This window comes from Bombus terrestris, chromosome 17 (genome assembly GCF_910591885.1).
Source record: "Bombus terrestris chromosome 17, iyBomTerr1.2, whole genome shotgun sequence".
Classification (NCBI taxonomy): Eukaryota; Metazoa; Arthropoda; class Insecta; order Hymenoptera; family Apidae; genus Bombus; species Bombus terrestris.
The window spans coordinates 8432990-8458658 of NC_063285.1; the positions used below are offsets into that span (position 1 = coordinate 8432990).

Below are 25669 nucleotides of genomic sequence, written 5' to 3' on the forward strand. Positions count from 1 at the left end.
ATAATTGAAGAAGCATTACGCCATTCCTTTACGAATATTCTCCCTATTTAGAATTTTCGATTATATAAATTTATGCTATTTTAAGTAATCTACTTCCGGAAAGAGAAGTAACTATCGAGAAATTAGAAATTTGTATAAAAATAAACATTTAAAAAGGATAAAGGTGAACGTACCTTCTACATTCGTTCTCGAAGCGTCCTCCTTCGTGTATATACAGTTACGGTTGCACAGTATAGATTTCAATTTTAAGGGAACTCTGAAAGGTTTTTCACTAATCAAACTACGAATTTGGAAGGCTATCACTACTTAACTTCACTTATTCTACATTTGTAATAGAATTTGTGCAGAGATTTCGTTTCGGCAAATATGTTTTAGCGTCCCAAACGAGCTAGCTCCGCCATTGGCATTATTAGTTCTAAGAATCGACCACAGGGGGTGCTCAAAATCAGCAATAGAATTACCTCCAAAATTTAAATTGTTAATTTTACTCATTCAACAGTAGGAAGAGAATTAATAGATGAAATATGTTTTAAGAAGTAAAATTATATAACGAAAAATGGATACAACGTGATATACTACGTACAATTTATATTTCATATTTTATATTGTTATAGTCGTTGCTATAAATTACGGATATTTATCTATACATATACGTATGTCTCCGTAAAAATATTGATATTTACAATTTGTACAGTTATTTAGAACTAAGAAATATCATGATCACATTACATCATTACTGTTATGTTATTAATAGCAATAGAAAGCATTTACATTACGATTTATGATTAATATATATTAACTTAGCTTTAATAAATAAATGTATGCCTCTAACATGAAATTCGTATTTCATATTTTTTTAATTTCTTAATGTATAAATTTTTCGTTGAAATCACAGCAATATTTATTGAAATTCTCAAAGGAATTAAATAACGCATAAGTAAATTTTGATGAATTTAGGAATACCGAGTAGGCGTTTATCTTTTCACGTTTCTTTGATGAAATATCACTGCGTTATGCGTATGTAATAAGATTATTCGTCAGCTTCATTTTGACAGTAGTCTTTTACGGTCAAATATTCCTAAATTCATAAAAGTTTCAATCGTAACTAAATTATATCAGAGAAAGTATCTTCAGCGCCATCTATTAATGTAGTAGACAATATCTGATAGAAATTGCTTTCTCATAAGATAAAGTTTAAAATGTACGTAACTTTTCGTAAGAATAAATAAAGAACATTGTCAATATTAAATTCTACTAATTCACTAGGATATTCATAGATATTTCATTCTAGTTCCTTCCGCAAGACGATGCCGGCATATTTGTTTTATTTGAAAAAAGTACTTTCTGAATACAACAAAATTGATTTAATGTATTTCCTAAATTCGTACGGCTGGGTTGATCTCAGCAACAGTTTAAGGAGAACTAGACTAATCTAATCGGAAATAAAAGAAAATTTCGAATGCAAAAATCGATCGTTCGCACAGTGTTCGAGCGTCAACTAAAAAATATTACGTACGAAAAGAGACTTCTTACTTCATATAAGCGGAAGTATATACCTTGTGGTATGTTTTGTAATTCTTCTCTTAACAATATTCTACGAGGGGAAATAAGGGAAAAATATCATAAACATAAGTTCAAAAATGCTTTAGTAAAAAATTATAACAAAAATGCGGAATAACAGCGGACTAATTCTCGTTCGATGCAGTATAAGAACAGATTGGCGCTATTTACCTACATTGGTTCCTTTTGAAGCGTCATCTGTTCTTATAATTATTGGACTAACATCCATAAAAGATTTAAATTATTACATTCCAAATTGATTTCTTTCAATTTCGGTGAATTGTAGAACAAATTCTTTGATATTAATTTCTCATGTGTATTAACTTTTATCTGGTAAACCTTTTCTTTTAATGTTGTTAAAAATCCAGTGACATGATGTCTGGTGATTTTGAAAACCAATGAATTGATTCTCCTCGGTTTATCTATGATTAAAGATAATTCTCATTTAATTATTATCATTATTTTATATTTCTGAAATAACATTTTTGTAAAGTATTATTATATTTTATTATTGTATTGTATTATTGTATGATATTTTTCTCTTACCTTTAGTTTTTTCTCGTAGAATATGCTGGCACAGCTTTGTGGAAAAGACATTTTGTACGTAAAAACTAACTATTAAGATCCCTACACACTTTCAAACGTGCCGTGATGCACGCAGCGACACTTAGATTTCAAGAAATCTGTATCGGTTTCGATTTATCTCCACATTACCGATTGTTCTCAGTTTATGGTGAAACATCAATGCCGAAACACATATGTCAAAATGTTTGGTTATTTTTCAATTCCAATATCAGTATTAATATAATAGACGGTATGTTCACAATAAAAAAATAATGATTTAAGGCTTAAAAGAAATGGGCAAGAACATGGTTAATTGGTAGAAACAGATTTTCCAATTCCGCGTTATTAAAAGAATTAAAAACGAATGAACTGAGTGATTATAGATATTTGCGTATGGATATTTCTGCTTTTTAATATCTATTGGATAAAGTACGCCTAAAGATTGAAAAACAAAATAAAACGATGAGAGTCTGCTGTACATTATATTTGTTATCGGTGCCGCCCTCTACACTTTGAAACTTGCACCTCAACCGGATCTTGCTCACCTACTAACGCAGGATTATGATTTCTGCATCGATAAAAGCTGCTTCTGATGCCGATTCTTCGATACCGAACTACATTGCAAGATGTATCATGAAACCTAGGTGTCAATGCATGTCACAATATGTTTCAATGTGCATAGAGGCCTTTATATCACGTTAATGTCTATTTATATTTGCTTGTGGCCATATTGGCGAAACACAAAAGAACGAGTAAACACTAATTTTATTGTTAAATTATTTTACTTATTTGAAAATCACAATCATCAGATGTTCGTTTGGTAGACGAGAGCATCGCAAAAGGAGGAGTCCACCACCTCCTTCTTAACTATACTTGTGTTACTTGCGTCACTGTGTGGTTTGTGCCTGTATTTCCATTATTTTCTATACAAATCTGTTTTGCAGTGCTTCTGGGGATTTTACAGTTTTTGCAGAAAAGTTCGTTAAACGTTTTCCTGAATTGTCGACTCATCGTGCAATATAGTATGAAGTTGATAGCTGAGTTTACAAGCGTCAACATATCTATAACATCACCTGAAAATTGACAAATTCTTCTGTTAATATTTCTTACAATATTAGTAAATTCTTATATATATTATATATATCTTATATTACAAAAAATATTTTTCACGTTTTTCATACGATGTGTCCATTTTAGCTGAAAACATGTACAATTCATGAAATTTTAGTTACTTGAAATTTATGTTTCTCGCTTTGGTCTACTTCGAGCCAATAAAACTAGTAGGAACAGAATATCGTTGTCAATATCATTTGTTTCTGATTGTTCGTGCCTCCACTGTTTAGACAGGTTATAGGTTACAGAAAATGGACTTACACCACTTTCAAAATAAACCATTATGCAATTCCATTTTTTAAATTGAAATTTCATTGTTGATTGGAACAAACGAATGTTTTAAGTTTTAAATTATAAATTGTTTATAAATAAAAAGATCATGTTAAAGTATGTGTTTGTTGTTTTCTCAACTTGATCAAAACATGGACTGTCATCACTTCTAAAATGAACGATCTATGCTGTTACTGATACATTATGAGTCAGTATTTTATTAATTTTAAAGGAACGTTATTATTAATGAAACTTTATTTATGTTGTAAATGTCGTTATTAATAAAAATTCAGCAATCAACGATAATCGTGAATCCCTTAATAAAGCTGCCAAAATTTTTCACTTTCATTTGTTTTTCTGTTGAAGGTTATCTAGTGAATATTTCAGGCGCTTTTAAATTTTTCCTAACTGCATGGCGCTGTTAGTGCTGATACAATGGTCTATACTCCTTTGTGTCAAAGTGACGATAACTCTCTTTCATAGAGGTAGAAAATCAATTTTTGTGTAAAAAAAATTCTTTTTTTCTCTTCGACTATATATTATTTTGCTTTTCTATCCGACATAATGTTGATAAGAAAATTAATTACTAAGAAATTCCAGGTAATCGCCAAGAAAATATCTGAGTTAATTACGAAGTTAATTACTAAGAAAGTATTAAACAAATGTAGGGTAATGAATATCGCAAATTTATTCTTTGGATATTATAATTTGATAATATTGTATGATCTTCATTCGGTTAATAATAAATAATAATATTGAATTGCCCAAATGTTTATTTCGTTTTATAAGGATATAGTAGATACACAATATTTTTTGTTTCATGTTATTTTATTGAATTATGTATGATCCATTTTGTTCTATTGGAACAACAAAATTATATAAAATAATTCAATAAAACAATATACAGCAGAAAATGTTGTGCATCCATTGTTTCTCTATAAAACGAAAGAAACTTTTGGGGCAACCTAATAATTATTCCGATTTGTAGAAATAAATTCTGTACTAATTTAAGGAGAATAACATGTGTTTAATTTGTTAATGTGCAAAACTTAGATTCTCCTTACCATGCAGGTAATTAAAATGACTTTTGTATTTTAATTATTTTACATTCGTTGAAGTGAAAATAAATCTTCCTTATAGAAATAATTTTTAACCTATACATAGTATAATACTTTCATAAAAATAACTTCTCATGTACTTATACTGGGTGTAAAAAGTATTCGCACACTCTTTAGGACGTAATAGCTTTGTTTAAGATTTCATCAAACGACTTGAGATTTTTTCGAGGTTAGAATTTGTTCACTAAACCACGTATAAAAAATTTTTCAAGAAAATTGCGATTGGTCGAAGCGGCGAAGGGCACAGTAAAAGTCACTTTTTACAACCTTTCTATCTGAGCCTGAAACGAAAGCTTGAAAAGGACATTTTGTGGATTTATGTAAGTCACATGCAACTTGAAAATTTCATCGAAAAGTCTTTACATTTATTACAGTAATAAACTGTATATGTATAACAGACATAAATCTGTGAAACGTACTTCCTAAATTTTCATTCTACAGGTTCGGATCAAAATGTTGTGAAATGTCATCTTCGCCATTTTTATCGTCACTCCGACCAATCACAATTTCTCAAAATTTTTTTTGCATACTATCTAGTAAGCTAATTCTTCTAAATTACCAACTTCTCAAAGTAGCTCAAGTCCAGCTTTGTTCCAACGTTAAAAAAGATATTCTATTTTAAATATGTATTAAATATATATACAAATGTATAAATAGTTTTCTAATAGCTTTTGCGAATTGAAAATTATTGCATAATTCATTTGGTTATGTCTTTCTTATAATTCTTCTGAACGTCGTTTTAAATTACATTTTTTATATAATACGATATAAAGTGTGCTCTCAGAACATTTATTAATTAGAATAGTAGGTAATACAATAAAGTAATCTAGAATTTCATAATACTATTATCATAAGGCGTATCGAATACATTCAACATTTTAAAAGGTCGTATTTCTTTCAATTATACCTACAGATATTAAATTATAGTATTAATTGTATATACGCTTTTGAAGTAAAATACAACTTCCAGGATTCATTTCACTTTGTTTATCTCTTTGAACGCGTATTCAAATATTACTATAGATAATCCCATAAAAATATATGAAATTAATTTTTGCATAATTTAATTAATTATATTTTCTTCATAATTCTTTTCGACGTCATTTGAAAGCATTTTTTTTTAAATAATATGACATAATAGGTGCACGACATTTTTTGTTTTATATTATTTTGTTGAATTATGTATGATCCATTTAGTTGTATTATTACAAAATGGATTGTTTCTAACCTCAAAATGACTTTATAAGGAAATAATAGATGCACATTTTTTGTTTTACGTTATTTTATTGAATTATATATTTTGTAGTAATAGAACAAAATGGATCATACATAATTAAAAAAAAATAATTCAACAAAAAATGTTGTGCATCGATTATTCCTTGTATTTCCATGTACTTTGTAGTAATAGAACCTGGTAGGTCTATATTTCAGCTTTTTATTCTGAATAAATTATATGCACAAAATGTTATTTGTTATTATAGTCGATAAAGCACTTTTTTGTAATGACTATACTTTTTTGTACTTCTCCAATTTATGCATTGGTTTTACTGTTGTACATTTTTTGCGTATCGTACATTTGAATTAACTGCGGAGTTTAGTTTCAAAAATCCCTTACGAGGTGCGTAGTTAAAATGAAATTTTATTGGAAACAAAAACAAGCGCAGGGCAAATGCTGCTATTATAAATTTCACGAAGTAAATAAAGCAAAACGATGAAGGATTACATTTTTATTCGACAAAAAATGAGCAATTCGTTGTTGAAAAAGGTATTGTTATTAAAAACTTAGAAACTGCCAAGAAATAATAAAATAAATCACTCAAAACGATTCTGGGAATAGCTGATATACGTAGGAAAATACACAAATGGGGATGCATTGGGGAAAATAATCAACTGAATTTAGAAAAATCAACACACTATACGGAACATAACCGATATACCAAAGAGAATAATAAAAAAAATTAAATTTTTTTTAATAAAATACATAATAGTTTTACTGGAAGTATAAAGAAAACATAAAACTAAATATCATTTATATTACTTTTTACTAAAATTTCAAATTTTTATAGTAAAAGGTAATCTTTTATTTTACACGACGAGAATATACGTCAACCGCATTGAAATAAAGTTTTGCTTTGATATATATACCCGTCGAATGCAGTTATAACTGGTTAACTATCTTATGATTAAATGACTATAGTTTACTTAATGTGATAGCAATTAAGATATTTTAATGTTTCCTTAACACTTTCCATGTTTGTCAGCCATCCTGGTTGGTAGACTTATGGTGGACTGTATGGTGTAGATTAACTATAGGCATAACCAATTTTAACACTTTACTGACCGTTAGCGGATCAACAGCATACGCACGTCCGACCGGCAGCTCAGGCGTAGATTCTCCCTGTCGCCGGCTCTGTTTCGGTTTAGACTCTCCAATACGATTCTTTTCGTTCATCGCGAATGGTAAGTTTTTCAAATTGGTATAAAACTGTGGGAGCTTACAAAGCAACGCAACTGACGCAACTGAGCAAGGTACCTTAGTACTAAATAACAAATTACTGCTCAAATAATGAGAAAGATTGTCGACGACATAAAGTCAATTAATAGGTTATCAGTCGGTAAGTGTTGGCGAGAAAAAACCGATTAATCGGCTATCGGTAGGTAAAGTGTTAAGAAAATGTTATTAGCCCTCATCCTAATGGTAATAAAATTCCACAATGTCAACAAAAATTGTTTTGTTATAAAATACCTATCAACGAACATTTTCTCACAGTTTAATAATAAACTAGGAACCTTTTTCAACGAATCAAAGATAACCTATAATCTATCTACCTACTCGCCAGACATGAATTCCCTGGAGTTACCGTTCGAGGATTCCCGAGGCGGCGGTTTGCTTTAAGCCGTACAAATCGGTGGAGTCGCTAAAGCGTCATTTGATGAAGACATGGAAGCAAATTGATCAAAGTACGGTGCGTGCCTCTATAGATCAATGGAACGTCTCAAGGCTTGCAGCGACGCAAACGAAGGAATTTTCAAAAACAATTTCATCTAACTAACATTCTATGGTATTCTGATTGTTAATATGTGTTTTCTCATTTTTCTTTGATAAGATTTAGATATAAACAACTCTATCGCGACGTTGCCAAATTTGCAGTTTTTACGCTGTATATACGTGCCATTCAAAGTGCTGAATATTTCCACTCGTATAGTCGTGACAAGGAAGATTTAACTTATCACGAAGAACAAATTCTTAAGATTATACAGGGTGTGTGGTAACTGATAGTACAACTGATGATTCTGTTTCATTTTTTTTTTTAGAAAATCAAGTTTGAACATCCTTTCTATACACGTGCACTCAAACAAGTCTCGATTCAGTGAACAGTGTTTGCTGTTGGAGGCAATGACGAAGATCATCGGATCACCAGTCCATAGAAATTTAATTAAAAGAGCACGATTACGTATGCAAAAGCATGCACATCATCTGCATCAGTTTTTGAATGAATAAAATAAATAAAATTGTTGACGATGAAGCACTTTCTTTTATTCTGTGTTCTGGTGGTCATTCGAGTCATTTGGAATTGCCAACTATCGGTAAGGACGTTTACCGATACGAACTTAAATGACAAGATTTTATTCTTTCTTCCGATTTACTTTTTCACGTAGAATCGACGCCTGACCAATTGCACTATCACTTACCAGACACCCTGTATAAGGAAATATTCGCGTACTTGGGTTTTTAACTTGAACTGGATAAACATAAATCCAATTACTCTGGAATTTGCTATATAATGTTACATACGAAATTTTATAATTAATCGTATCTGAATTTGTAATTAGACTGTAAAATTGCAGGTAAAATAGAGCATACTGGTCGTTGAGAAATTGATAGTTACTAAAGTTATATTGGATATCTAGTTTGCCAGATGTGCAATCAATATCTGCGTTCATATATATTTACACAGCTACTAAAGATAAACAATTAATTTAATGAGAAATTATCATCGTTACAATATGGAAATTACATCCTCTTTATCGAATATTTTAACATCCAATACGAAAGTACTTTCCTGGCTAAATTGTTTCTCATTCTGGCCATAGAAAACTTTGATGCTGTGACATATAAAAATCTCCAAAATAAACGAATGTAAAATTCTCTGCAAATTTGACTAAAAAATAAAGCTAAATTTTATAGTGAAGCTAGAAAATAAAGCTAATAGAGTTAAATTTCAAAATGTGTATCCTCGATTGTACAGTCAGAGGATTCAACTTCCAGCCAGACTTTCTGTTGATCTTTTACTTAGAGCGATAGAAAATAAATATTCCACAAGTTTTGGCATACTGACCTAACATCAAGTAGCAAGTGGAGAAGAATCCTGGACCGAGAAGCACGCTGAAAAGCCCGAGTATTCCCTGTGGCAATTCTGTGAGTAGAAAAAGCAGCAAGACTGCTAGCAACATCATCGTAGTTCTATCTGTTTGTCGCTCTTTGTCCCCTCTTCGGCAACTTTTCTTTTTTTCCAGCTGTTGTTCTTGAATATTGGTTAACTTTCGCCTCCTTCGTTTTGCTTCCAATAGAACTTGCAGAAGCTTTAAGCTGACGACCGTTAGGACGAGGCAAGGCAGAAGTTTTATTACCACGCTATAAATCCAGAAATTTAGTTCCTTCAAAATGTCATGATTTTCTGCCATTTCCGTCAATCGAACAAAGTAAAGGGTAGTGTTCGTTGTATTTCCTATTGACAAATATAAAAACATTTTTCGTTGATCGAACCAAGTAAATCCAGCAGTACATACATCGATTTAAATGTTGGTTAAATCGGCGTTGAAAGTGATTATGTTATACATTTTAATGGCTATGATAAATTTCAAAATATCTCACACTCTCGTCCCTCATTAGTAGGCTGCGGATTTTTATGCATTTATGTGAAATACGAAGACACAAAACTATACAAAATGCGTATAATATGCAAAACTACATGAAGCAGCCGAGGTAGGTAGAGTTACAGTTTTTAATAGGAAAACCAAATTTCTGTTTAAATTCTGCTTCGTCAGTTTTGTTTATCTATAATCTCGTACGTAAAAGGAAAAAGTGACTGACACGCTCATTAACGCCCACGCTAAACTCCTGTATCTAGAAACGTGAAACTTGAACAGTATATTCCTTTTATAACGTAGGCATAGTATTTTTGGAAATACGAACCCTAAAAGGCTGAAAGGAGATAACATTTCTTTTTTTAATGTGATATCCATATTTCACGCGTTGTTTCAGTTGGGAACACGAATTTCGGCGTATCAACCTCACGTTAAAAATAAACAAACAAGTCTTTGAGCGTTTTTCGAAATACATACAGGGTGGACAATATACGCGTAACTGAGTCATTTAAAAGTCCCGCCATTCTGGAACGATGCGATATCTTTTGGCAATTGTTCTATGAATATGAATTGCAAAAAGGAAAATTGTTTGAACACTTTATCGAAGTAATTCTTTATTGAAGTAAAGTCGATAACGATGACCTTGACAATATCATCCGATTTAACTGCGCTAGACATCTTCTTATGAGATTTCTTTAGAGATAAAGTGTATGCCAATAGACCAAATACAATGGAGCCGCTAACAGACGGTTTTCGAGAAAATATAGGAAACATAGTTTTCGAAATGTGATATGTAATGGAAAATACGATTGGTCGTATTTTTCTGATGTTGTGTTCCATACATAATTCCCAAGTATTATTAAATGACTTGTATTAAAAAGACTGTTGATTTTTTATTCTGTTTAAACATAATTGACAATTGTAAATTGTTCACCTTGTATGTATATCTTTTTTTCTCGGTATCCTAGAGTCTTTTTATTTATTTATTAGAGTCTTTTTATTTATTTTTTTTATTTGGTCAAGAAGGATATTCGGTACGTCATAACAGGATAGAAGTATGTTCAATGAACGTGTCTGTCACTTTGGATGACGTTTGTACAAAATTACGTTTACGTGTAAGTATGTTTCACTGATAACTTTTTGTCAATACTAATGAAAATCAGTCAGCTGGGGAAGAGTCGTGTAGTACCGAACAATCTCTAAGTTATTTGTTACGTCTTAGGCTAGAGTGGGTAAAAGTCAAAATTTAAAAAAATGATTTTACAGTATAAATAGAGCTTGGTGGAAAAAAAGAAATTAATTTTGTGAAATTCAATGATAATAATTGAAATTTTGCACAAGTGAAAATGTTGTAATTTGTGGGAAACGAAAAATTGTCGTCCAGTACCGACCGATTATTTGATTAGTAGATGTTCCGGCCTAAATGATTAATAACGTTAAAAAAATGACATTTGGAGGTTAGAAGACACGTTTTTATTCAAATCGTATTCTTACGTATAGTGTGTCTGGCTTATCTCGAAACACATAAATATCTGGAAGAATATGAATCGTACGAAAAAATGTTTCAGACAGAAAATCCATAGCATGGAGGAGCACGTACTATACACTTGTGTATTTGACCTTGCGGTGACTTCCTGTGAAAGCTATGTTACAGTTTTTAGGTGAACACCTCCGTCAGGTATTACAATTTCTTGTAGCTGACATTCGGACGTTTTCAAAATACTACGAAGTCGTATATTTTGCACTATCCGCTATCAACTTAAAAAACAAATTCGGCGGACAAATACGAGGAACCGCCTAACCTAAAAACGATTGCTCGAAACTGACTGGTTGTTTTGAAAACGTTAGAAAACTGCGACCTTGTGTTTCGGCAACGCCATTTCAGTCGCAGCGTTAGGAAAAGCGCCTTTACGTAACTCTGTAATGTACATTGAGTAGCGCTAATACCGGCGAATAGATCGAATTTTAAAGTTCATATCTCCGTAACGAATGATGCAAAAGACGCGAGTTTGTATTATTTTGAAAATATCCGAACGTCGAAGGTAAGAATATGTAATAAAAAATGGAGATATCCATTTAAAAATTTTAACGTGGCCTTCGCAGGAGGATTCGAGGTCACTGCAAGGTCAAGTACGCAAGAACATAGTACATTCTTATCGATATCGTGCAATTTTTTTGTGTTATTTATGTTTCTCGAAATATTTGTGTGATTCAAGATAAATCGGACACATTGTATGTCACATTGGACATATGATCAGTCATAGCGTTTGTCATTTTTGGAATACTGAAAGCCTTAGTAGCCTGCTCTGGGTCATTTTATCCCTGAGAATTAGCTTCAAAGCCGCATCCACTCTCTCCTCAGACTATTTTTCTTTTTTCTCCTTTGGATTTTTAGATATTTTTCTGCGTGTAATGGTACAAGAAAGAAAAAACCAACATCTTCTAATTTAATTTCACCTGTCAACAGATTGAACTTTCGGATAAAAAGAATGTGGTCCGTACTGGGCGACATCTGATCGGCCGGTAATGGACGACAGTTAAACGCTTGGTATTTGACTACAAATACGTGGAAATATTTTTGATTGTATTAGGTTAGCTCAAAAGTCCCTTTCGTTTTATAAAGAAATAAAAGACTCACATTTTTTGTTTGAATGCAAAACGATAGCCAAAGGTTGACTGAAGATAAAGACGACAACATTTGGCACATTAAGTTTTACGTTTGAATAAACATTATCAGATAAAGCAGCTGCGTGCAGATAGCGAAAGACACTTTTAGGACAACCTAATATATAATATACAAATAAGATTGCAGAACTATTTTATGGTTGGTAATTACATTCTGCTAGATTACATATAGTATACACAGTGGAAAAAGACCATTTACTTACCTGGACAATAAAATATCAGCTCTAGAAAATAACTTCTAATATTAGAAATATCAACTTATACGCGTAACGTGTCAGAACAGCGAAAACGTTGAAATAAGCGTTAAAACTACGAAACATGTTACACAGAATTGTTATATCCATCTGTTCGTTCAAATAAAGTGGTAATATCTTGTGAAAAATGTCAGAAATAATTTTAGTCGATATTGTATAGCAGTCGGTACTGCAGGACTCTGTCCTAGACATATATATTGTTCATGCTGGATATATTTCATAACTCACGTAGGAGTGAAAAACGGGTACGTTTTCTTCTTCAATGATAACCGTATCTCCATATCGGCTAAAGCTGTAAATTCGCCAGTCGACGAACAAACTCAGCTTATTAAAAATAAACCATCACGTGCTCGAGCGTGTTCACACAGAGGTTGATAAACATAAATCACTAGGGAAACAAATAGTGCGCTAGCGAAGCTGCGGCGGACAGCTGGTAAAGATATAAATCTGCATAAAGATCTGCAATCTGATAAGAAGGAACGAAAGCAAGAAGTTGACTATTTTAATACATGTCTTAGCCATTAATACATGACGTAATAAATAGTTACGATTATAATACACATATTGTTGCGTGGTGTGGATAGTGGCGCGACTGAAGAAATGTAAATTTTAGAAGAGAGATTTCTTTTTAAATTTACAAAGAAGTCTTCGTGATTCATTTCAACAACATCATAAGACTGACTTAACGCAAGACAGCGGTTAAGATTGATAGCGGTATAAGTGGTAATTCCTTCGTCTGACGTGAAACTGATGGAATTATAAATATATCGTTTTGCATAGTAAAAATAGAACTACAGTGTAGATCTTCTATTCAATAGAAGCAAGATTGAAATATTTTTAGCTGTGCCATTGTCAATGCCACGCAGCCATATTAGCATTCTAATAGTTTAGATACGTAGGAAACAAACTAACTTATCGACGTCGTAAAGTTCCATTTCCTTAGCCTTTTAAAGTTCTAGGTAATATACCGGGTGTATGTGCTGTTTTCTATTTTTTTTTTCTTTCTCAACTATTGAACTAGCGACTCTGAACGAAACGATAATCGTTACTTTTCGGTTTTAACGCAAATTCTTAGTTAAAGCTGAAAACTGTGATCGGAGACGATCACAGCATCTTTGGTCAGAGCCGAATGTAGCGCTACGATCGATCCTAACCACAATGTGGTTTATCCCTTAATTACAGACTACTTGTCCCTGAGAGAAATTTGAGATCGTATTTCGTTGATAAAATCTGACTGAGTTTGCAAGTTTCAGCATTTCAGTAAACCGTAGAAATCCATAATAAACAGATCGTATATATCGGTAAAGAAAATCTGTTATGTTCGATTCATTTTTCTGGCACAGTGACGATAAATTAAATTTCCGAGTAATTTAAGGAACGAATAGTTTAAACTGTGTGCTATCAAAAAAGTTTTTGATAATTTTCATTGACTCGTAATTCGTTTAATTCGTTTTTAATTGACCCGGAATAATTTGCAAGTAATTTCACTTATTGCTTTTGGCTTTTTATTAATTATTTTGCTTATAAACATCAATATTATATATTTTCATGCGTCGTAATTCGGCCAAATAAAACGTACTCTGAGTATTTGAAATTACAACTGTGTTGCTTGTGTTCCTACTTTTCATTGGATTGAATTTTCGTATATTTATTTATTTATTCGTAAGCATAAATGTTTCATTCGCATTTACTGTGATTTAGCTGAGCAAATATTACGATTTTTGAAATTTATAATCGTGTTGTTTCTCTTTCTACTTTTGATTGAATTCGATCTTCGTGTATTCGATTATTTATTTGAAAATACAAATATTTCAATCTCATTTACCGTAATTCAACTGAATAAATATTATCATTTTTCAAAATTACAATTGCGTCACTCTTGTTCCTACTTTTCATTCGATTGAATCTTCATATCTTACTTCTGGTAAAGCAAAACATTTTTCCGAGTTTAACGATGTTCCGGATATGCAATAAATGTTTGGAGTATTAATCATTTTTGTAAATTGCATTCCAAAGGCAAATAGCCATTTTCGATCTCGGTTCACTTTACTGAAGAAACAAGGGAAGAAAACAACAGAGTTGAACAAAAACACAAAAATCTATGTAAAAATATTATTATAAATAAATATTATTAAAATTATTATTATTAACTCTGCAACGGTGCTCGAATTCCTACATTTGATTTACGCGATCGTTTTACGAACGCGTCTTCAACAAAATCTTTGGCAAAGAATTGAAATGAAAAATTGCACTTTTACGAACGTAAGAAATTTATTAACGAATTAGAAAAATACTATCGAAACGAAAACGACTCGAAGAATATAACAGGGCTAATTTTAATAGTTATTGATGAATAACCTTACCCTCTGTACATTAAAAATTTTATTTAAATATACATCCAATTTTTTTTCTTTTTTTAGTTTTAATTTTCGTGATAGCAAAGAAACATAATGAATATTCAACAAGTTCGTTAAACTAAATTTTTACGTCATTCTATCTTTTTTTTTTATCTTTCCTCCCTGACTTTTTAAATTGTTTTCGGAGACCTTTAGCTATTAGCTTATCGCTAAGCACGAAAGCGATCGTTTTACATCGCCATATTGGTTACCATATTCGATATGCAATATCGTAATAGTAGGAAACGTTCAACATGCAAAGTGTCTCAAGTAAATACGTAACGTACAACGAATTATTTACATATGCGAGAATTTGTTATCAATGATAGTAAAATCTTTGATCCTTTGAGGCTCGACAGCTTTCTTCATGCAGATGTAAACTCGCTGCTAGCTACTTCGAACGAGGAAATAATAGCCCCTTTCCTTTTCTACAGATACGTAGCATCGATTCAAGCAACTTTAAATAGATCTCATACTGCCATTTATAACGCTCGTTTCGAGCGTATAAGTAAAATATATAAACGTTTAAATGTGATAGGCAGAGACGTACAGTGGCGGCTAAGTTTCTGTGCTGTAATCACTATACTGTACTATACTGTAGGTAGTCTTGACAAGGGTCAAATTTGAAAGAAAGTAATTTGCGGTGCAAACGATGTTCGATAAACGGGGATAAATATGGTTTCCTTGAAATTTGATCGTAAAGATTAATCATAAACGAAAAAGATCAAGAAGCTCATAATTCGCAGCGAACGAAAAATTGTTGGCGAATTTTTTAGTTAGCAGATTTTAAGATCTAAGTATTAATTGCCAACGTGTAAATTGGTAAAAAACATTTAAACAGAATAGGATTTATTTTTAAGCGCGTCTACCAATGTCGCAAGTAAAACGATCAACACTTTCTTGGTATTTCGCTCTATGTGAACATAACCTATAAATCTGACGCACTGCGTTCAATCTTCGTGGAATGATTTCTTGCAAACGGTGCACTCAGCGATTTATTCATTGAAGTTTAGTTTCCTCCTTGGCGAGCTATTCTTTTCTTTTTCGAGCTTGTTCCCTCTGTCGGAGGCTTTGGTTATACGAAAAGATCTAACAAAATCGCTACTGGGCGATTAAAATGTGGTGGCCACTGTATGACAAGCATATGGGAAGGTGTCAGATTTGACGTGTAAAGTAAACAGCAAAAAACCGAGGAATTTATGTATACCCGGTAGTCTAAAAATAATGTACGTAATATGACAAAATTATTTAATTACCTGGAAAATAAAAAGTCAGCTAAGACAAATTAGAACGTCTTAGACTCCTGGTAATACAGAAATAATAAGGAAATCTCGGAACATTTTGTTTTTCCCATCTACAGTGCAGTTAATTAACGATAAGGCGAAAACAAGCTTTAGCCGCTACTGTACAACTCTCCTTTAAATGTACAGTACTTCATTTGCAGTATGTTAATTCATATTTTTATCTACTACAAATACTCGTTTTATTCTTATCTTCAGTTAAGAGTCTTTTACAATGTTATTAATTGGAAAAATTATGAAAATGTTTTAGAATCTCTTTGCCATGAGACAGGACAATAAAGTTTCATATAAGACACTTTGCATAATTGGTTACACGATATTTTCCTACTAAGCGAAAACGAGCTATTAGGATCAAACTTTAATAGCAGAAATTGCTCATAAACGTTAAAAAGCTTTCAATTGTAGAATACATAAGTATCATTAACGTTATTAATTTGTACTAATGTAAACATCTTTTTCATAAGATTAATAACATTAATAATAAGCGTAATAAGAAAAGAAAGAAATAAAGACGTTAGAAGAATGAAATGCTTTCATGCTACCTGTTTCTGTAGCATGTTTCTTCAAGTGCAACGTACTGATTAAGCAACTGGTATGAATACAAATAAGGCGTTCGTGATACTACTTTTATGATCGTCGGTGAAATGGAACAAAAATCTCTTAGCCACTTTCTGGTGTACAATGATATACTTTTAATAAGAATATTCAAATGTAACGTAAATTATGGATTTTTTGATATTGATACAAATTCAGAAGATTTAGGCATTAAAGGACTATATACATAATAGTTACTGTATACAGAGATACGTACAACAGTCTGATTGGAAAGAAACATACAATTCTACTTTGTTAATTTACATCTTCAAAAAAAAAATTAGGTTCTATGGAAATTGACATAATGAGATTATTCAACTTTTTCTGTATCATTTATTAACACAGTTAACCTTGCAAGGAATACACTTCTGGATAAAAAGATAATATCGAATGATATATAGTAGAACCTCGATTATCCGAACTCCTGTTATCCGAATTTTCTACTATCCGAACGATCCATTATTGAAACACGTTGCGTGTGTAAAAAGTTCAATCCTCTGCAAGAATTTTTGTTAACGATCAAACAATTTAAAGAACTGCTGTTATGTAGTGGTATACGCTCGCTTAGGCATGAAATGTGTGATACTAAGAGGAGCACGAAGCAAATTAGCTACACTGAGGACACCACACAGGAAAAAGTGGAAGATTATATCATAACAGACGTAGAAGAAACTCTATATCGAATACAATACCAGGGTTCGGTAATTGTGACGACGCCGACATAATAGAATGCTTTCAATGTGATGAATCGTCTTCAATTGACCGTGATAATGATGTAATGTGCTCTTCGAGGAATATATTGAAACATGAATAGAATGGTAATGACGATATTCCTCAACGTTTTCAAGTATTTGAGGCTTTAGAAATAGAGCTAAGATGGCAAGTGAGAAAAAAGAAATGTAACTGGTAATCTGGTAAAGAAATTCGGTCATTTATATTACTATTAATATTTTTTTTTTATTTACTATTTTGCTATTAATATTTATGTTCCTTTTCAAAATACATATATGACGACGAACATCAGGAAAGTAACTGTTCCATTATTCAAAAATTTCCTTATACGAACACCTGTGTCCCCCAACTATTTCGGATAATTGAGGTTCTACTGTATAAATTTCGGGTACCATTGAAATACCCGATATACATTTCACCGACAACTATTCATCGACACCAGACTTGACCTACATGCTTGACTGACACCAGACTTGATCCACATCATGCTTGATTGACATCAGACTTGATTGACATCAGAATTGACTGATACCACATTTGATTGACATCGGAATTGACTGATAATAGACTTGACCAATAAGAAACTTGACCGACAGCAGACTTGATTGACACCAAACTTGACAAATAGCAGACTTGACCGACACCAAATTTGATCATCATACTGGATTGACATCAGAACTGACCGGTATCAGACTTGATTGACATCAGACTTGATTGACATCAGAATTGACTGATGCCACATTTGATTGACATCGGAATTGACTGATAATAGACTTGACCAATAAGAAACTTGACCGACACGAGACTTGATTGACACCAAACTTGACAAATAGTAGACTTGACCGACACCAAACTTGATCATCATACTGGATTGACATCAGAACTGACCGGTATCAGACTTGATTGACATTAGAATTGACCGATAGTAGACTTGACCAACATCAGATTGAGCGATACCAGATTTGATTGACACTAGACGTGACAAGTGGCAAACTTGACAAACAGCAGATTTGACTGACACCAGACTTGACCAATAGTAGACTTGATCGATAAGAAACTTGACCAACACCACATTTCACCGACAGTAGCCTTGGCCAACAACAGCTTTGACTGGCAATTTTGACTAACAACAACTTTGAAGGGTAACAGCTTTAATTGACTGGCAGAAAATTGATAGGATTAAAAAAGTTGACCTAAACCTAATACCGTGCATAAGTTGGCTAGCAATTAAATATTTTGGTTTGATTTCAATTAATTTATGGTAAGTTTGAGTGTAATTTTAACACAAATCAATATGAAATTCATGGTCTGCATTAGGTTTGTCTTTGGTCTAGTCTTTTTAATCCGACCACCGTAAGGCAGCCGGCCATTAATTATCCGCAGTAATAAATCTACGTGAATAAGTAAAAATCCTCTTTCATTTCCCTGTGCTAATACTGCCAGTCGGTTAAAGCTGTCGTCGGTGAAATCTGGTGCCGGTGAATAGCTGTCGGTGAAATTCCTGTCGGTGAAAAGATAATTTCAATGGAACGCATAAATTTCATCTTTTCATGTAATAATACATACTGTGTATAGTTATAAATTTGGTTTCTGTAATTTGTATCTCAACTTATTGAAACAATTCAACTAGATCTATAAAAACATCAAGATGTCTATTTAGGAACGAAAATGGAGATTAGAATGTAACTGTGACTCGTAATAATGCAGTTTTTAACAAAACCTCCATTGTTTCTAATTACTGTAGTCGTTAGCAAAGAATTATTTCAGACGCTAGATTATCTTTCCTTGAGTAGCTATTTCAATCCATTAACATGTATAAAACAGCGTTGCTTTGTAAACATTTTGCCTTTACAAACAATTTACCTAAGTCATTCTCAACAATTATTTATAAAAACATTTACAAATCTGAGGGGCTAATACAAGGGTATATTTTCGTGTGGAAAATATGCTTCAACGATCTTGTCACTACGCTATTAAAATCACTTGCTTTCAACTTTGCGCTGCTGCATATTAGATCAAGACATTTAGTGTAATAAATTTAATTTCAAATAAATGCAACAATAATCGTTTCGTAATTGTCGTTGCTCATTCAGTTCATGATGCTACTTTATAAATCTGTGTGACGACGTATCTTTGCTACCATCTCTTTGTATACACGAAGATGACAATTTAATAACCAAAATTATGGAGACAATGATATGTAAACTATATTAGTATGTAATTTTCAAATTTATTTCTCCTATAATGCTTTATATCTACTCTACGTGTTTCTTAATTTTGTTTTTTGTAAAGAGCAGAAGATTGCGTTTATATAGCTTTTTTAAAACATTTATTGTCTCTAAATATCTATAGCACACAAGGTGTCTCATTTTAATCGACCCACGCAAATATCTCCTAGATAACACGTTATTTGAAAAATTGCTTCACGTAAAACTTGTTCTGCTTGAAGGGGAACATTTTAGGATGATCACCAGATTTGCCTAAGTGTTTCTTTAAATGAACTATACATTTTTTTGGTACACCGTTTGATACAATTTTCAATTCTCTATGAGAAAGGCATTAAGGTACTTGTATCTGAAAACTAGCTTAGTTTAAGAGATATCACAATGTTAATTTCGTATCGAGCATATGAACGACAAGGAAAGCATCGCGCCATCTTTCCTTTTATACCATAAGTGTTACAAGATCAGAGTCGAAATATTTTTTAAAATAAGCATATTTCCATCCAAGTACTTTAAGAAGAAGAAAACGTGTATAAAGACAACAAATGGCCTGAAATTGCTTTAATGCTTTCTTAATGTCTAGATTAATCGAATACCAGAGAAGGTTATTATTAAAAATCACAGTTGCAATTTCATTTTTGTTCCTAAATAGATATTCGACTGTTTCATCGTTTCGTCTGCTCTTCCTCGCGAATTATTTCGACAAATTAGTGCTAGTGGTACTACATCGAAGATATTAATTTAAAAGATAACAATCATACTTCGTTCCTTCAACGTAAGAAATCACACGAATATATTGTTAAGAATCGAATGATAACATAAGTGCGCTATCTCTTTATCCGTGATTGTAAATCATGTTAATCAAACGATCCATCCTATATAAAATATCTTATTACGTGTAAATCTAATTTGAATTTTTCTTTTCAAAGGCGTTCGATAATCGATCGTATTTAAACAGCGTTGAGAAAATATTAACGATAATTAGTCGTTGATGTTTCGCCGAATAATACAAATTCGTAAGTGACATGCATAAAGTGCTACTTACCGATCAAACTTTCATTTCGAGACTTTATGCTCATTCCATTGGAATCCAAAACTTCTACTTGCTGTCTTACTTCTGTTGTGATATACACGGGTATACAAAGCACAGGACAGAAAATATACGCGATCGAAATCGCAAAAATAGTTCTCTTGTAACTACACCACTCTCTGTTTTGTTGCGGCCTTGCTACTGCCACGTATCTCCACACAGCCAGTATCAAAGTTAAACAAATTGAAATGGTGTGACAAACCTGTGGATATTACATTGGAATTCTGTGAATTGATCTGCATTGTTGCTCCTTTTTGTTAAATCGATATTTTCCAATTACGAATCGTATGCTTATTTCCTCGATTGATTTATGTTGAAGAGAAAAATGTTTATGACAATAACATTCGCTATAAATACCGAGCAAACTTCCACGAGTTCTACTTTTTTCCACTCTGTTTAAATCACAGTGAAACTTCGCAGAACTTTGGTTGGTTCGTATGGACGTATGGTAATGCACGTATAGTAACTGCTTTGGTTAGAAAAGTTAGGCCAAGCATTTTAAAACTAGTCTACTGCTAATGCTAGTGTTTTTACTAGTTTATTACCAACACTGGCATTTTAATACTAATATATTACCAATACTAGTAATTTTAATATCAGAGTTTAATTTGAAGGAAATGAAGTTAACATGAAATAAAACAAAGATAAACAATGTTGGACTGCAATTTGGTTTTTAATTAAAGAAGAAGACAAATCCAATATATTGTATATTGGATTGATTGGTGTTCAAACATATAGGTCGATTCTCATCAAACAAAGCAAGGAAACGACGGTTCTGAAAGAATGCGATGAGCCATAAATACCAAACGATTTTATAGGTCACTAGTACGATAAACACATTGCATTATTTAACACGTATTTTCAAAATGAAATTTTAATTCCATATGACAAAATTACCTGGAACCCACGCATTATTAAATCAGCCTCAAGTTAGTAAGTTAAATTTCTACCAAATTTTCTAATTTTGTTTAACTATGTACGTAATACACAGACAACTGGAAAAATTTGGAACTTTCTTCATCCTTCCTTTTCCTTCCTTCGTAATAATAAATTGTTACGTTGCGTGGAAACCTACAGTAGAAACTCCAGCATCCAAACATCTATTATTTCGAATATTACACTATCCGAACGTTCCATCAACGGAACGATATTTCTTGCTCGCGTTCTTTACTATTACACGTATTTTCTCCAATTTCCTGTTACTTTCCTATTGTCTTAATACGAAACTAATACGCGTGTAATATATTGTGTATAGTGGGATCAACGAGAAAACGTGTTGCATCGAGTATTGAAAGGAAAGGATAAGCTACTCGAATAGTTAGATAAACGTATGAAAGTGTTGCCAAAATTACAAAAATTTACAACGTTGGTAGACCCGTAATTAATGATATCAAAACAAAAACATGTAATTGAAAATTATCCAGGTGTTTCAGGAAGAAGCAGAAAAACTTTAATGCACGTGAAAAATAATAAAAAGTAACAAATCAGAGGTAATGGAATGCCAGTATCTAGATATATATTATAGGTGAAAGTTTTGGAATGTAGATAAAAATTACTATCAACGTTTTAGGTCCTTGTGCTGGAAAATAGAAGATTATAGCGAAAGTGACGATGCGGAACCTTTCTATTGAATTATACGGAGAGTTCGTTCCGTTTTTCAGTTTCAGGCCATACTGAAGAACGTGTTTTCTTCTTTACGTGCATCGTTTTCAATCAATGTACGCACCATTCCTTTCGATAACTTTTCGCCTTCCGTGTGGTAATTTCGTCATGCCATCGGTGCACAAGTGCTTAGTCTTCCGAGGAAAAGAAACGTTCCAGTTCGTTTTTCCAAAGAATGATAAGTTCTTGTCGTTGAGGTAGTTTTATAACAAGCGAGACAAGCGATAGTCTGAGCGTGCAAGATCGTGAAAATATGTTACACGCGATAAAATATCCTATGCAAGTTGCGTCATCATTTTTGTCGTGTGCCGATTGACGCATTTGGTCTCGCGTTGCTTGGTGAACCATGTTCGAATTTGTGCCAGATCGACAAGAAATAAGTTGTTCCAAAAATGTTCGTTTCACATTCGACTGTTAATTAATCGACAATACCAGGCTCGACCGATTGAATTGTGGTTAAGGATCATTGTCTAAACTCGGATCCATCTGGCTAAGAAAAACGGAACGAACTTTATGTTCGGCCCAATATTTCTAACAAATGTTTATGGCGTTAGAAGCGTTAGTTTGAGGCATATACAGACTGTAACTCAACGTACTTCAATTTATTAACAAAATTTGATTTGGTAGCGAAAAAGATATAGGATTCATAAATAATTTAAAAAATATTATACTTTTTCGTTTTATAAGGAAATAATCCGCAACATTCTTTGTTTTATATTATTTTATTGAATTATGTATGATCATAATAATAGAAATAGAACAGAATTCAACAAAATAATATAAAACAAAAAATGTTGTGGATTATTTCCTCACAAAGTGAAAGAAACTTCTGGGATAACCTGATATTATTGCAATTGAAATATAAAATAATAATGAAAATATCACGCGAGTTCCGTTAGTCAAAACTCGAACGGTTATGCCTCCTCATTAATTCGGATACTGCAGGTTCCACTGTATTTTATTAAATGCAATCATTCTTCACTTTGTGAAAGGCTTTCAAATTTTCTAACAAACCATCGACATTTTCAGCGACGAATTTGCTCATCAGACAGTTCATAGAATTTCCAGGTAAAATTATCTAAAGGCTAGGAACATGAAGTGGAAATTCGTATTCTTAAAAAGAAAGCAGTTTTAGCTTTCGTTATTTAACTAGTTTCTTGTTATTGTTTAATTTGAGCGCCGAGTCGTTTCAAGACGCTGCTCTCCAATTTATCCATCAAAGAGCAGAAAACGATGAACGATTTCTTTTCAAATAGAAACGAAACGAATGCCACGCTAATTTATGAAATTTACTTGGCAGATACGATCAGTCGACGGCAAATAATAACTTCTCCCTTTCACACGTTACAGAAATTCGTCGAACCTGGTAAATTCTTCATGCAACCTCGATCGGACTGGACCTTATTCCTACAATCAACAAACGAGCAAGCCAACTGCCATTCTTTTCAAGATAGGAAAGCTATACCGTTCCAAGCGAGAAGCCAATTTCGTCCGTTGGTTAACCACGGGCCTAACTCCATGGTTTATCATTAGATCTCGAGCACGCGAATCGCTGTAATTTACGATATATACAACAATTGGGCAAATGCGTTTTTCCTACATAATTCGAGAAACAGACGCTCGTTCTATCGCCCGAAAAGTAATGTCGACCCATCATCAATTCGCGTACCGGAGATTACCCGGCCTAGTCGAACTTGCAAGCAAAAGCAACTTCTTAACGGAATCTGTTAATCTCGATGTTAATTAATGTAATCGTGTTAATTGTCCGTTACCTGTGCGAAATTCGAATGGAACAGCACAAAAATCGTCCATCCGTAGGTGAAGGTGTCCCTTCTTGATCGCCGATACAAATAGAGGTGAAACGCGTACGGAATGTAATCGATCATGACGAGCAGATCAGCCACGGCCAATCCCGTTAAAATTATATTGGTTGGTGATCGCATTTCCCGCCGGGTCAGGACAAGAATGTTTAAAATGTTGGCGATCGAACCGAAAATACAAACGAAAAGAGAAATCCAGCCGTGCAGCCGTGAGTAATAGGAATGAAACGACGATAAATCGCAAACGTAGTAGCTGGTCGATGCGTTGAAATCCATGATCGTCTGAAACGCACTAGCTATTCTTTTATCTCTCTCGTCTTTTAACGGCTCTCGTCGTTGCTCGTCTGCCGGCTGGTCTTCGATAAGTAATTATCCTAATGGGATATCTTCGATGATCTTCGATTTTCGAGTATTCTGCTCGCAATGGTAATTCCGCGTAAACGAACGTGGCTCTTCTTTCTTTTCCAGGTACAGAAATGTTTCCCGAGGGAAATCCCTTAAATATCGCGATATCGATCCTTCGAATTTCCTTCTCCCAATTTTCCCGCTAATTAAGACGATAATGAGAAAACGAGAAAAGAAAAGCGATACATTTTTGTACGTTTTGCCGATGCTGTTTAAACCATCAAGAAGAAAGAATTAATCGTTAAGAAGAAATGATTATGAACATACGTATGGACGAATATTTCTGGTACTTTGCGTTATTGTTAGGAACTTTCTCTCTCTGCGGTTTATTGTTCTTTATCTTTAGAACCGTGCAGAGAGTTATTTGAGAATTTGTTGCACTCTTGTGCTTAGTCCTCGAAGAAATCCTCTTTGGCCTTCGTTTACGACTTCCGTTCTTTTATCCTTGAGACTTTAGAATCTGTCGGGAAATCGCCGCTTATCCTTAATGATGTTCTTCGAATCAAAGGAAAATTAAGACTCTGTGTGCTGGTGGATTAGTCAGCGGCATATTTTGCAATTTCGATCTTCTCATAGGAATCGAACGAAATTATCATTCGATGACGGCTCGATCGAATCGAACAGTTTACCTTTCATTTATATGGCCGTTTCTATTTTCAAATACGATTTACCATTTCGATCGTGCGTTTTCAAGCAAGACACTGGAAAATTCCTCTCGTTTCGTACGATTGTTCTAGCGAGCACATTTAACGGACCGACAGTTTTTACTTTTTTTATTTTCCCTTCTTATTAACAAAACGCGAACAGTTAATACACTACGATTAATTTAAATTTTCATTTACGTAATTAAGTATCTTTTTTTTTTTTTTGTTTCTCCTTTTATTTTGTAGCTGTTGGAACGATTGAAATTTTAACCGAATGGAAGACACACAACGAGATGCAACAAGCGAGCAATTGGAGAAACGAACGACGCAACCGTGACGGAGAACGTCGGAACCGAGCGACGTCGGCCAA

General features: G+C 32.9%; 2 protein-coding genes and 1 long non-coding RNA gene across 6 annotated transcripts in view; 1 reads left to right on the top strand and 2 right to left on the bottom strand.

Annotated features, from left to right (window-relative positions):
- The window catches only part of LOC100647323, a 31417-nt gene extending 31003 nt beyond the window's left edge, over positions 1–414 (bottom strand). Inside the window, exon 1 of the mRNA XM_012318200.3 lies at positions 174–414. The gene's annotated coding sequence lies outside the window, so the exon portion shown is untranslated. The remainder of the gene's footprint in view (positions 1–173) is intronic.
- Positions 415–573: 159 nt separating this feature from the next.
- On the bottom strand, positions 574–25669 carry LOC100652263 (G-protein coupled receptor dmsr-1). Of its 4 annotated transcripts, none has more exons than XR_007227157.1 (5): positions 24203–25669; positions 20724–20970; positions 8966–9355; positions 2107–3197; positions 574–1982 (listed from the first exon to the last, which is right to left on the bottom strand). XR_007227157.1 is itself a non-coding variant. In XM_048413876.1 (4 exons), the coding sequence occupies exons 1-4, from the start codon at positions 24524–24526 to the stop codon at positions 2992–2994; spliced, it is 1167 nt and encodes a 388-aa protein (XP_048269833.1). In that variant the 5' UTR covers positions 24527–25669; the 3' UTR covers positions 574–2991. The 4 variants fall into 4 exon arrangements, 2 of the variants coding, with proteins under 2 accessions (XP_048269833.1, XP_048269834.1); XR_007227158.1 differs by having other exon boundaries at positions 574–2031; XM_048413876.1 differs by having other exon boundaries at positions 574–3197.
- On the top strand, positions 22057–23052 carry LOC110120024. The gene is made up of 2 exons (XR_002308576.2): positions 22057–22258; positions 22339–23052. It is a non-coding gene; the product is annotated as an uncharacterized LOC110120024 (long non-coding RNA).